The 13,391-nt window shown below is 52.6% G+C and overlaps 1 protein-coding gene across 2 annotated transcripts in view; it reads left to right on the top strand.

Annotated features, from left to right (window-relative positions):
* The window catches only part of ANXA6 (annexin A6), a 48,975-nt gene that overhangs the window by 15,096 nt on the left and 20,488 nt on the right, over positions 1-13,391 (top strand). For both annotated transcript variants that reach the window (XM_058720488.1, XM_058720479.1), the window contains exons 3-14: positions 504-594; positions 1,296-1,390; positions 1,939-2,052; positions 3,096-3,186; positions 4,122-4,201; positions 6,294-6,350; positions 7,040-7,133; positions 7,564-7,659; positions 8,793-8,851; positions 9,933-10,055; positions 11,140-11,198; positions 12,540-12,618. In XM_058720488.1, the coding sequence (XP_058576471.1) occupies positions 504-594; positions 1,296-1,390; positions 1,939-2,052; positions 3,096-3,186; positions 4,122-4,201; positions 6,294-6,350; positions 7,040-7,133; positions 7,564-7,659; positions 8,793-8,851; positions 9,933-10,055; positions 11,140-11,198; positions 12,540-12,618 (1,038 nt within the window). The remainder of the gene's footprint in view (positions 1-503; positions 595-1,295; positions 1,391-1,938; positions 2,053-3,095; positions 3,187-4,121; positions 4,202-6,293; positions 6,351-7,039; positions 7,134-7,563; positions 7,660-8,792; positions 8,852-9,932; positions 10,056-11,139; positions 11,199-12,539; positions 12,619-13,391) is intronic.

Here is a 13,391-nt window from a genome sequence, read left to right as displayed (position 1 = left end):
CCAGAGATCTGGGGTCTGTGGGATCCCCGGCAAGAGGCTTTCCTTCTTTGGGCTTGGTTTGTTTTCGTGATAACAGATCATCTTAAATGCTCCCACGAGTTGGAAACACATGAGTGAAGGCAAAAGGGCCTTATAAACTGTAAAGTGCCGTAAAAATAGGCAGAGCTCTCGTTACTCTTGTAGGGATCATCTCTACCCCTTGCACTCAGCCTGGCTTTTCTCCCTCCTGGGTTCTGGGAAGGTTGTGCAGTACTGTGAGCTCAACGGAGCCACCCTCCCATGGGGAAATGGCACTGTCCTTGGGGACAGGCTGTGGCAGGAGATGTAGGGAGAGTTGTCCCTACCCTTGCCCAGGATTTCTGTGGCCAGCGCTTAATTTCAGAGGAAGGGAACTCAGCCTAGACTCTGACTGTGCCCGGGCTTGAGAGTGTGACCTGAGGTTGGGGCTGGGAACTCAAGGTCAGCGGTTTACGTTCCTTTCTCTCTCCTTTCTCTCTCCACAGGGCACCAAGTACCGGGGCTCCATTCATGACTTCCCAGACTTTGACCCCAGCCGGGATGCCGAGGCTCTCTACACGGCCATGAAGGGCTTTGGTGGGTGCTCAGCTACCAGCAGGGGAGCCCTAGGAAGTGGAGCTTGGGGACGTTCCCACATGTGGGCACAGCCCACGCCCCTGCTGGGGGCAAGGGGGCCAGTGAAATGTTGAGATGTGCTCACTGATTCTTTTGTCTCCTCTTTGTATTATTCTTCATAATTTTATAATGAACTATTCCAGACCAACCAAAAGGTCTAAATAATAGAAGCTTCACCCACCAGCCTGCCACCCACCTTGAGGAATTGCATTTGCTTCCTCGTAGAGTTGAAACCTCCTTGATAGGTCCACTCCTGAAGCATCACTCCTGCCTTTCCTCTTGGGGGTAACCACTACCCTGAACTTGGTGCTGGTTATTCTCTTTTATTTTTCTCGTTGTTGAAGGAACCCTGTCTTGTGTGTTAGGATACCTGGGTTTTTCTAAGCCAGGTCTCACTGTAAAAGCTTGGATGAGACCTTGTTCCTCTCTGGACCTCAGTTTCATTATGGGTCTGATGAGGGGGCTGGATCACAGGTCCTCCGAGCTCAGAGACTGTGGGTGCTGTGATCCTTCTCAGTAGGGGCTTGACGGGTCCCCATAGATCCTCCCCCACCCATACCACTGCCTCATGAAGGCTGGTCCTGAAGACTGCAGGGAGTAGCCCTGGTGGGCTTCCTGGAGGCAGGTTGGGGTAGGGTAACAGGTGCCCTCCTGTCTTCCAGGCAGTGACAAGGAGGCCATATTGGAGCTAATTACTTCTCGGAGCAACAGGCAGAGGCAAGAGATCTGCCAGAGCTACAAGTCCCTCTATGGCAAGGTAACCATGGCAACTGGAGGGCAGGTGGGGTGGGGCTGGGGAGCTGACTTCATTTGCCTGTGTGTTCATTCAGGGTCTTTCCTCTTTTATTCCAGCTCAGCCTCTGTGCTGACTGTTCTGCCTTCCTTTCTCTTCAGCCACAGATACATCTCCAACACTTGCTACATGCTTGGGCACTGTGCTCGGTGTTAGGGCTACACAGGGGAAGGAGACCTGTGAGGTGTCAGCCCTGTGGACTCACAGATAGTGGGAGACCCACCCAGTAAACAAGTAAACAGACAATGCTGGGGAAGAGACATGGTGCCATGGACTTGAATCCTGCACCGCCATTTGCTAGCTGCATGATTTGGGGCAAGTTACCCGACGTCTCTAAGCCCGTGTCTTAGGGTTGATGATAGCACATGCCTCCAAAAGTGACAATTCCATGCGCTTACGTAGCCTGGGTGCCTTACAGCGTAGGTGCTCATTAAATGTGATTCTTATCATAAGTGCTCCTCCCCTTCCTCCTCCGTCTCATCCTCCCTCCCTTCCCCTGACCCTCAACGCAGGACCTCATTGCTGACTTGAAGTATGAGCTGACAGGGAAGTTTGAACGACTGATTGTGGGTCTCATGAGGCCACTTGCCTATTGCGATGCCAAAGAAATTAAAGATGCCGTCTCGGTAAGAAGCGTGGGTCTGTGTATGTGTGTTGCAGGCGGGGGTGTGATTAGTGGGAGGATTCTGGTCCCTGCAGCACGTACTCCATGAGCCCTGTACCCGCCAGCAGGGTGCCCTGCTGCAGGAGACAGCTTGCTCAAACCCCATCCCAGAGGGGCGCCACAGTCTCCTCCAGATGGACAGAGTGGGACAGATGTCGGTGGGAGGCAGACCTCATCAGGCGGGCCCTTGGCCCGGGCCCCAACCCAGCAGCTGTAAGCTGTAAGCCCCGAGGAAGCAGGATACAGGGACCTGAAGACAAATTATGCTCGATACCCAAAGGCCAGGAGGTCAGGAGGGCAGGCCCAGGGTGACTTGAGGGGGCGCCACAGAAAATGAGAGATCAAGTTGTGCCCAGAAGCCTGGGGAGGATTTGGTTGATTGGAGTGAGAAGGTCCTTCCGGGCCGGGTAAGAAACATCAGGAGCGATGGCGGAGGTGTGTTCAGGATGGGAGGGGCAGCTCGGTCTGGTCGAAGGAGCGGGTAGCCCCCCAGCAAGCAGGGAAGGATCAAAGCCCTTAAGTGTACCTGGCACTTTACAGTGTGTAAAGCGCTGTCATCTTTGCCTCGGATGAGCTATCCAGCATGAACGCACTTCATATGTTGGTAAGTTCAGGATGTGAGAGATGGCCTTCGATGTCCTGAGGAGTTTGGCAGAGCACCTGGCGTCTTTTCCATTTTACAGATGAGAAAACCGAGGCCCAGAAAGACAGTTTCTTAATGAGAGGTCACAAAGCAAGCTGCTGGCAGAGGCAGGACTAGAATCTATGTCTTTTGATGCTCAGGGCAGCAAGCGGCTCCAGTCTGGTGACCAAGAGCTATGGTAGGACCACCCTGACATTCCCTCCTGGGAACGTCATAGCTCTGGCCACTCCAGGAACCCAGCCCATGGCTGGTGGTGGCCTCCCATCCCAGCCCTGGCGCCTGTGTCCCTTCTCTTCTCCCGGGGCATCGGCACTGACGAGAAGTGCCCAGCCCCGACGCCTGTGTCCCTTCTCTTCTCCCAGGGCATCGGCACTGACGAGAAGTGCCTCATTGAGATCTTGGCTTCTCGGACCAATGAGCAGATCCACCAGCTGGTGGCAGCATACAAAGATGGTGAGATGGGCCGAAGGGGCCGTTCGGCACTTTCAGATAGGCAGTGAGGGTAACTGCAAGGGTGGGGCCCTAGGACTCTCCATCCACCTGCTTTCCTCCTTCCCTCTGATCTGTCCATCATCTCACCTGCTCATAAATAGCTGCCCTGTGCAGCACGGCTCTAGGTTCTCAGGATATGGTGGGAGGGCAAAACCCATGTCATCCTTGCCCCCTAGAACTCGCAGACTAACAAGGTGACAAGGGATACAGACGAGACGCAGGTAAACACGGTGATGACACATTGTGGTTAAGTGTTATGAAGAAAACAAACGAGGTAACAAGAATCAGACTTTAATTGGGGAGGACCTGCTCCAGGCAAGTGGTCAGGGAAAGCGTGTCTTGGGAGGAAATGAGGAAGAAGGAACCTGTTGTGGAAGGAGTGGGGAGAAGATCCTGCAGGCAAAGGGAGCAGCAAGTCCAAAGGCCCTGGGGCAGAATTAATTCTGGTAGCCGGTGTGAGGCCAGAAGGGTCGAGAGCAGGACAGGGTCACATGGGGCCTTGCAGGCCAAGAGGAGGCAGTGTTTTATTCCAAGATTAGTGGGAAGCAGGGGAGCTCATGATCAGAGAGGGCTTCAAGAGTCACCCTTGTTGCTGTGGATTGGAGGGCAAGGGGAGCAGAAGCAGGAGGGAACAGTTAGAAGGCCGTAGCCACCGTCCAGGTGAGCAGCCATGGTACCCTGGGTAGATGGCACAGGTGGGGATAAGGGAAGTGGGCAGATTCCATCTCAGTGTGTCAGGGTCAGTACAAAGCACTGTGAAAGATACATCCTGGGTCTTTCCATGGCCATCATGGAGACTGGGTTTTGGGATTTGTAACAAATATCTGATCATCTTGGATAATGGATCCCTGAGGTCTCATGGGGATGGGACTAGAACTTGTGTTCCTTCCCTGCAGCCTACGAGCGAGACCTGGAGGCTGACATCATTGGCGACACCTCTGGCCACTTCCAGAAGATGCTCGTGGTCCTGCTCCAGGTTGGTCTACGTTGGGGCCCTCCCTGGAGCTCTCTACCAGAGTGCGGGCAGAGGGCTGTGGGCACCTTCTGCCTGTTGCCCCAGACAGGGTGGTCTGTGAGGGGCTCCTCGGTGGCTCCTCAGGTATAAAGTCCTCGTAAGCTGTGGCCGCTCCCTCCCCCAGCTTCCCTTTTATCCTCAAATTTGAGATGGGTTCTCTCTGGCTCATGTGGGTATAGAATCTGAGCATCCAGGGGACTGCTCTGTTGTCCTCGGTTTGAGGAAGCGAGAAGACGACCCGCATTTCTCTGTCTCACATCCCTTCTCTTTTGTGCCCAGGAATATTCTCTCCTATGGCCTTCCTCTCCCCACCCTCTCTCTCGCCCCTCCCACTCCCCTCCAGGCCTCTCTCCTGCCATTGTTTTCCCAGCTGTGTTTGACACGGCTGGCACGTCCCTGTGTCGCCAGCAGAGATGTGGCATTTCTGGGGCTGCCTGCATTGCATCTCCCACAGCCAACCCCCGCCACCCCTGCCTCCCACCCACGAGTACTTAAAAAGGGACCATGAAGAGGCTGCAGACGGTGTCCACTGCCCACTTCAATCTGCCAAGTTTTTTTTTTCTGTTGGTTTTCCCATACAATGTGTTTAAAAAAAATTTTTTTAAATGTTTATTCATTTTGAGAGAGAGAGAGTGGGGAGGGGCAGAGAGAGAGGGAGACACAGAATCCAAAGCAGGTTGCAGGCTCTCAGCTGTCAGCACAGAGCCCGATGCGGGGCTCAAACTCACGGACTGTGGGATCATGACCTGAGCTGAAGTCGGACGCTCAACCGACTGGGCCACCCAGGCACCCCCACAATGTGTTTTTTTTTAAAAAAAAAAATGCTTTGAGTTAGTTGCTAACATTTAAAAATAGGGAGCTTTTGCTCAAAAGCCAGATTTCTACATTCTTTTGAATAACTGAAAGTTCTGGCAACAGCAGGCTTGTGTTCTCTGTGACGGCAGGGGGCTAGAAAACATGTCCCGCTCCACTGCCCCACCTTCACCTGCCCGGCTGCCCGGAAGTCTCTGTGACCACAGGCTCTGTGGGGACAGGTATTGAGAAGTTTGAAGCCCAGCTCCAAGGACCAAACTTTTAGGAAGTTTTATATAGAAATTCAGCCACTTCTTTGTTTCTTTCACCTCGTCCCTTCCCATAACACATTCTACCACGGCTGCCACCAGGCTTTTTCTCCGTTGCCATAGCAATCTGTATCCCATATGAAGCAGCTGGGGAACGGTCAGGAACCTCAGGAGTAGGAAAGTGTGACCTTTGCCCCCATGTTCAAAGCCACTTGTTCTGGAGAGAAGAGCTCCAACTCCTCCCCAGCATCTAACAGCTGGTGGGCAGTGTCGCGGCATGGATCGTAAATGTGGGTGCTCTGTCTTCTTAAGCTCAGTCCCCAAGAGAAGCAAGGGCTTTGGGATCCTGAGATGCACAATCCAGTGGGGAAGAGGAGTTAAGCAGTAGGTCTGACCTGTGCCCACGTAACTAAGATGTCCAGTAAGGCTGGGCCCTGTCCCCTGGGAGTATTGTCCTTTTTCGGATGGGAGACAGAGCGTGGGCAGAGGAGCAGAAGCACCAGTAGGATTTGGTGCCTTCACTGCTCGTGAGCTCGGATCTCAGGGTCCAAATCTCAGATCCTCACTGGTGAGTTCTTTGGGTTAAGTTATGGGAGCCCTCAGTAGAACGCAGACGTGCAGACTCTTTACCCCTGCAGTATCATTGTTGGAGGGCATCGTGAGCCATACCGGGACTTGTGTGGGGTCCTGTTCTCAGTACAGGCCCTTGCTTGCTCTGGGATGGGACACCTGGAGGGACCTTGGTCATTGCCCAGACTCTCCTCTTCCATCCCAGCTCTGAGGATAAAGGGAAAAGCCAGTGGGCGGGACCCTACGATTCCCTTTCACCGAGTAGGTGCTTTGGCTTTAATGTAGTGGCAGCTGTAAGTTACTGCTCCAGGACACTTCTGGGCCACCACCCTCCCTGTTTCCACCCCTGGCATCCAGGCCTTCCCCTCCCCGCCACCCCTGGCTCTGGTATTTGAACCTCATGTCCCCATGTCTCTGCCCAGGGAACCAGGGAGGCGGACGATGTGGTGAGCGAGGATTTGGTGCAACAGGATGTCCAGGTAAACCAGCACCAAGGGAGGCACAGCAAGGGAGCCCCGAGAGAGGGGAGGTTGGGGATCCGGGGAAGGGTCCCAGGTGAAGCAATGTGCATGAAACACCAGAAATAACCAGTTCACGGCCAGCATTTTTACAACACGTTGTTGAAGAAAGGATTTATTATCTTTCAAAGGCACACAATGTATACAAAGTTGGTGAGATATATTTTGGAGCTTTTTGTCATTCATTCATTCATTCATTTGTTCAGTTAATTAATATTTATTGAACACCTACTATGTGTCAGACACTCGGCCAAGCACTGGGGAATCACTAGTGAACAAAATCAGATAGTGTTGGGAGAGACAGGCATACACCTTCTCTATGGATATATTACATATATATCATTATAATACACAGTGGAGCAAAGCTATAGAGAAGCAGAAAACTGTAGGAGCCTAGAAGTGGGAAGGAGGGAAGGAAAGAGAACTCTGCTTTGGGGACATCAGGAAGTACTTTGAGAACAAATGGGACATTTACTCTGGGCCTTGAAGGTTGAGTAGGAGTTTCCCCAGAAAGAGAAGAAGGTATACAGGTGTATGCAAAGGTCCTGAGGCTACCAATTACTGGTATGATCAGGGATCCAGCAGCAGTTGATTGGCTTGGCCAGGGAGTTCTCTCCTCTTTCAATGAAGTCCTTCCTCTTTCCTTTCAGGACCTGTACGAGGCAGGGGAACTGAAATGGGGAACAGATGAAGCCCAGTTCATTTATATTTTGGGAAATCGCAGCAAGCAGCATCTTCGTTTGGGTAAGTTCCAGAGAAGAAAGACCTACAGCTGGTCCCTTAGGGTTGTGCCTGGAATTCCATTCTTTTTTCCTTTTCTCCTAATAGAGCACGATGGCTACTTCATCTACAACTCAAGTACTAGTCCCAGTTTTATTAGATGGTGGTCTGTATAGTCCCTCAGTAAAGTCCTTAACAGGACGCTCAACCTTTCCTTCTGAGTACCAATCCTGTCCTCATGCTGGAGTGAAGTATATGTAGTCTCACCTCATACACAGCATGAGTGCACAGTGGCTGGTGGTGTGCCAGGCCCCCTGCCAGCTAGCTCCTCAAATACCAGCCCTACCTTCATGTTGGGCACTCTAGTCCTGGCCACAGCGCCCTCCCCTCCTGAGGTCTTGGGTTCTTCTCAGTGTTATGGGAAACTCTCAACATCCTTGTCTCTCTGACTCAGTGTTTGATGAGTATCTAAAGACTACGGGGAAGCCGATTGAAGCCAGCATCCGAGGGGAGCTGTCCGGGGACTTTGAGAAGCTGATGCTGGCTGTGGGTACGTCCTGACCTTGCATTCCTAGGGGCTTTGCTGGATTCTGGGATTCTGGCCCAGGAACAGGGTGCCAAGAATGAAAAAGGGGGGTTATGCAGTATGGAGGCAGGAAGGAGAAAGTCGGATGGGCGATGGATTCTGAAGGCTGGCCAGAGCACATGGAGGCAGGGAGGGGAGACTCAGGCCCAGACTTCCTGCCACTCCGTCCCCCGGTGTGTGTGGTAGGGCGAGAGAGAGCGCTGAGCCTGGGGAAATAACCAGCGGAAGAGCGGACTTGCGTAGAGCATATACGGTGTGCTGGGCGCTGCACTGAGTGTTTAATCTTGAAGAAAGACCCAGGAGTGGGCATTATCTCCATTTCACAAATGAGGAAACCACATCTCACGGAGGCTGTGTCACTTGCCAGAGAGTGGTTTTGTAATGACTTGGGGGGTACTCTGAGCATGGGGCGTGCCAGGAACTGACTAGTTGGTGGTGGAGTCAGGGTTCAAACCCAGGGGCTTCTCCCAAATCTGCCGTTGACTTGGAGCAAGTCACTGTCCTCTCTGGGTGTCAGTGTCCTCATCTGATAAATGGGGGCAGGGAGGATGGACTGCCTGACCCAGAGGCCCTTAGAAGCTGGACATTGCAGGAGTCGCTATGCCTGCACCTAGGGTAGGTAGTATGTGCGTTTTGGGTGGGGAGAGCTGTATCCCCAGGCTATCCTCTTGCACAGAGCTGCCCCTACCAAGTCTGTTTCAGGCAGTCAGCCTCTAGCCTGCCCTGTCAGCAAGATCCAAAGTGATGTAGCTGCCAGTACCTCTCTGCAGCGGAGGCTAAAGAAACATCTTTCCCAGTTCCACCCCAAATGCTACCCCCCACCCCCACCTGGCCCAGTTTGCCTGCAAAACCCGAGAGGACTAGAAAGATGAAGTGGGTTTTTGAGATGCACATCCCACGTTTCAACAGCCCCTATTTCTTGATTTTGTTATGCTCTGGGTTTGCGTTAAAAGTGGGTGCGGCCTCAGGTTATCAGGAGCCTGGTTCTTCCTGGGTTTGCACTTGGGAGTCCCCAGGGAGTAAAAACAAAGAGGGGGTCAGGCCACCCTGACCCAGAGACCTCCAGAATAACTCTGCCTCTTCCTCCCTCTTCTCAGTGAAGTGTATCCGGAGCACCCCAGAGTATTTTGCTGAAAGGCTATTCAAGGCCATGAAGGTGTGTGGTGGGGTTGGTGGGAACCAGCTGGGGTGGGGGTGGGGGGGGGTCTATACCCATCCCCATGGGACTGTAGAGATTCTTTGACAAGTCTTTGGGGCCCACTGGCCAAGGAGCCCTCAGGGGATTGGCCACAGGAGAGAGTGATGGGCACTCTTCCCAGGTGAGCTCCCGAACCTGGGATGCTGTCCGGCCATGCACCTTCCCACCCAAATACCTACTCTAACTTCCTGATTGATCACAGGGTGTCATGACAGCCTGCACATGATCCGTCAGCCAGATGGGCTGGAAACCCACACTGTGAAAAAATCTTAATTAACCAGAATGACTAATTAACCAGTGTACGTAGGCTAGACCACTTTGGAAGATACTTGTTCTTATCTGCTAAGGCTCGTGATGTTTATCCCAGTGACCCAGCAATTCTACTCTGGCTGTGTACCTGAGAACAGTGATTCCCACTAGTTTGTGCAGAGGACACACAGCAACTGATGACAATTCCATAGCACAGCAGGGTACATGAATGTAGTCATTTGTGGCCAGATGCCACAGACCCAAGGCCCCGGGAACTCAGGCCTTCCCGGCCCTGTGTGTCCAGCCCACAAGGGCAAGTGAACTGTAGCCCATTCACTGTCTTTCATTGTGCCAGAGTAAAGCCTGGCAGCTCAGCCGGGGAGAGATGGCTCCTGTGTGCATACATTCATGAGACTGTTCGTGGCAGTACTGGCCATATTAGGAAAGAATGAGAAACAACCCAGTGTCCGTCAGGAGTACCAGGAGAAATGAATGGACAGTGGTGTATTTACATAGTTCTGAGATGTACAGACCAAAACAGTATATGCTTAGAGTTGCAAGGTTATGGTGAAATGATAAGGAAAACCAAGAATGGGGCTGATGTTTGAATGGGGAGGGAACATCAAAGCAGGAGGGACACGTGGGGAGCTTCAGGGAGAGTGGCAATATTTTGCTTCTTTTGTTCTTCCTTTTGTCTCATCATGACAGTGGTATTTTCACCTAAGCTGGGGGCTGTTTGCACTTCAGCCTCCACTCACATCCCTGTCCCCCAAACCCATTTGTTTTCCAGGGCCTGGGGACTCGGGACAACACCCTGATCCGCATCATGGTCTCCCGTAGTGAGCTGGACATGCTGGACATTCGGGAGATATTCCGGACCAAGTACGAAAAGTCCCTGTATAGCATGATCAAGGTGAGTGGAGCTAACGGGGGTACGGAGAGGAGCAGAGGGCTCAAGAGCCACTCCCAGGAGAAAAGAGCCGTCCCAGAGAGCTAGGAGTCTCTTGGGGACTCCAGGAGCCCCTGCCTCGTGGCGCATTCAGGGAATGGAAAGCAATTCGATAGAGAAGCAAGCGTCTGGTGGTACTTGAATCCCAAAGCTCCAGAGGAAGGTGGGACTGGGTCAGGAAGGGCATGCAGGCTGAATTAAGGGTGAGGACTCTATCCCAAAGGCAGGGAGAGGTCAGGCTCCAAGGGGGAGAACGCTTGGCCCCAGGCCAGGTGATTTGTAATGACGGGGGGGGGGGGGGCGGGGGGGTCTAGCCCATGAGACTTGGCCAAGAGAGAGAGAGAGAGCTGGGTTGTTTTCTTTTTGTGGGTGAGTGAGATCAAGCTTTTATGAGGTCCAGCTACGTTCCCCAAAGTATATTTCCAAAGAGGAGTTTTATAGGTATTACGTGCAAAAATGTGCCATGAGAAATGTTTGGAAAAAACTAGTTTAAAGATAAGCACGTTGGTTTATTTCAGAACTTCTCACGGCCTTTACCATGTCAAGTCCGTTATGAAGCTCCGGGAGGGATATAAAATAGGCTACATCTATTTGTTCGGTTTTGGCATTTCCCGGTGTTTTTGCTCATAGAGCCCTATTTTCTTGGAGTATTTCAGTTGGAAGGGCTGGGCTGGGGATTATCTGGGGATAGTGGGGCTCTGGGGCCGGCTTTCACCGGCTTGGGAGAGCAGCGAGCATCTTCACGTTCAGTGAAATCTGCTGATGGCTCGAAAGCATCCCTTGTTGGAAGTATTTACACCACAGAAATTGGCAGTTGTTACAAATCGGGGCTTTTTTGCTTTCGTTCCCAGAGACTAGGTTGTTAAATACGTGCCAGCATTACCACTGTTTGGTGGTCTTAGCCACCACCCCCGGACAGGGGGAGAGTCGGGGCTGCTATGAATAAATGTTCAGCCTTCCCCTATCCGGGCCTGTGTAGAACCTTCCCTCCTAGTCCGAGGGGAGCCCAGGAGTGAGTGAGAGGTAACCTTTGTCTCTTTCTCCCCAGAACGATACCTCTGGCGAGTACAAGAGGGCTCTGCTGAAGCTATGTGGGGGTGACGATGAGTAAGTGTCTCCTTGGCCCCAGGCTGGAGGGAGTGGCCTCGGGGGGTGGCAGGCCTGGACTCCCCAGCCCTCATCCTGATGGATGGATGGATTGGATGAGCTTGGGGCTTCCTCGGTGCCGGGAACAGCGCACAGGTGAAAGTCTGTCTGTGTGTGTGAACGTGAATGTACTCTCCCAGACGTGGAGATGTCTGCTCTTGTGACCCTGGAAAGTCAGTCTGGGGGTGTGGACTGGAAGCCAGAATGTGAGGGTCCAGGCCCTGCTACTTCATAGCTGCCTTTCTGTTTCTTCAGCTGTTAAATGGAAAACATACAGGTGCCTTCTCTGCGTACTCATTTGTTCATCGTACTTGTGACAAGTACCCTCTGTGAGCAGGCATTGCAGGGAAGGACCGGTGAGGCCCACAGCCCGGCAACATACACAGACCAGTGCAGGGTGGTCTCGGGATGGGGAAAGTATACATGTCTATGAATGCACAGATCAGGGCACTAGCCCATCCTGGGGGAGGCTCTTGGAGGTAATGAGGCAGAGAGGCCCAAGGAGGAAGGTGAGGAAGAGGAGGAGGTAAAGACAGGGTCTGAAGGAGAGTGGGTGGAGGAAAGGCCTAGTGATGTGCAGGGGTAGCCTGGTTCGTTTCTGTAACCGAGGCCACACTTTTGCAGAGTGCCAGGGAAGAGAAGAGGCTGAGAGGTGGGCGGGACCTGCGGGCCTCCTCCTGGCATAGGAACCTCTTCCCGGGGTGGTGGGAGCCATTGAAGAGATTAAGTTGGGCTTGACTTGACCAGATTTGTGTGCTAGGAAGGGAGCTGTAGGTACTCTGATTTTCCCTCCCAGGGCTGATAAGGATCCGGTTAAGTAAGGAATAGGAGAACCTCCTGTTAACCTCTGACAAGTGCCTTGGGGGTTGATTTCAGTTCAACAGACATTTACTGAGCCCTTGATATACCCAGGTGCTTTATAGGAGGCGATAAAGAGGTGACATGGCCATAAGCTGGTCATGGACTTGTTTGAAAGGGGAGACTTGGACAGAAATCACTCAAGTTATAAGGAAGAAAGGGGAGGTCAGAGGATTCGAGAAATCCCATCCCGCTGGGAACTTGGGGCCAGGAAGGCTGCTGGGCAGAACCAGCATTGCAGGGGGTCTCAAGAGAGGGTAGAAGGTTTTCAGAAATGGGGGAGAGGACTCTGAATGGATGAGGCTAGAGAGAAGGTGGAGCCAAACAGATTTACTTAAAGCCTGTGTCGGCGTATGTGTGTGTACATGGCTGTGTGTTGTGTGTGTGGAGCCTTGCCCACGATGACGTTCCCTCCTGTCCTCTCCCCAACCCCCTCCATTCCAGTGCTGCTGGCCAGTTCTTCCCGGAGGCAGCGCAGGTGGCCTATCAGATGTGGGAGCTTAGTGCAGTGGCCCGAGTAGAGGTCAGACCCTCCCCACCTCCTGCTTGACCTCTTGACCACAAGCTTGGACTCTTCTGCTCGCACCTTCCTGCTGCTCTGTTTGGCACCCAGCCGCCCCCTGGTGGCCAACCTGAGACATTGGTTTCCCACATCTGAAGCTTCCTTGTCTTCTAGGAGTGATGAGTTTCTGGTGTGGGCATCTGATTCCTGCATTAACTTCTAACACACTGGGAAGCGTTGTGGCCCACTAACTACTAACAGGGCTTGCTGAATGGAGACATGTCTGGTTGTGTGGAGAGGCCTGCTCATCCTGGGGCAGACAGTTGGCCTTTGGAGGCATGAAAACAGAACAGAGGGGCACCCGGAGGGGCACAGGACGATTCGAGGTTGTTCTGACCACCCGGAGACCCAAGGTCCACAGAAGTACTTGGGGCAAACCGTTCCAGGCCCTGGTAACACTTGGTCCACATGAAAACGTTTGGAACCTTGCAATCTGTTACTTACCAAGCCCCCTCTTTCTGGGCCTCTGTCTCCATGTTTAGAATGAGGTGTTAGACACAGCAAGCTCAGTGCCTTCCCAGGGCTCTTGAGCTCTGATGCTCTAGAACAGCATTTCCCAAATTACAAGGCAAGAGCTGTCATTGCAGATGACCTTAAATTATATAAGAAATGAATTAGTGTGGAGGTGGGGAGCCTCCGCGGCATTAAATAAGACTGAACCTCACGGAGTGAGAGCATTACTCCTTTTCTATTTCATCAACGCAACTCATTTTGTCAGACAGGCCCCATTGGGT

This window comes from Neofelis nebulosa, chromosome 1, assembly GCF_028018385.1.
Source record: "Neofelis nebulosa isolate mNeoNeb1 chromosome 1, mNeoNeb1.pri, whole genome shotgun sequence".
Taxonomy (NCBI): Eukaryota; Metazoa; Chordata; class Mammalia; order Carnivora; family Felidae; genus Neofelis; species Neofelis nebulosa.
Note: the sequence above shows the minus strand (reverse complement) of the source record. Positions and strands in the feature narration are given on the sequence as shown.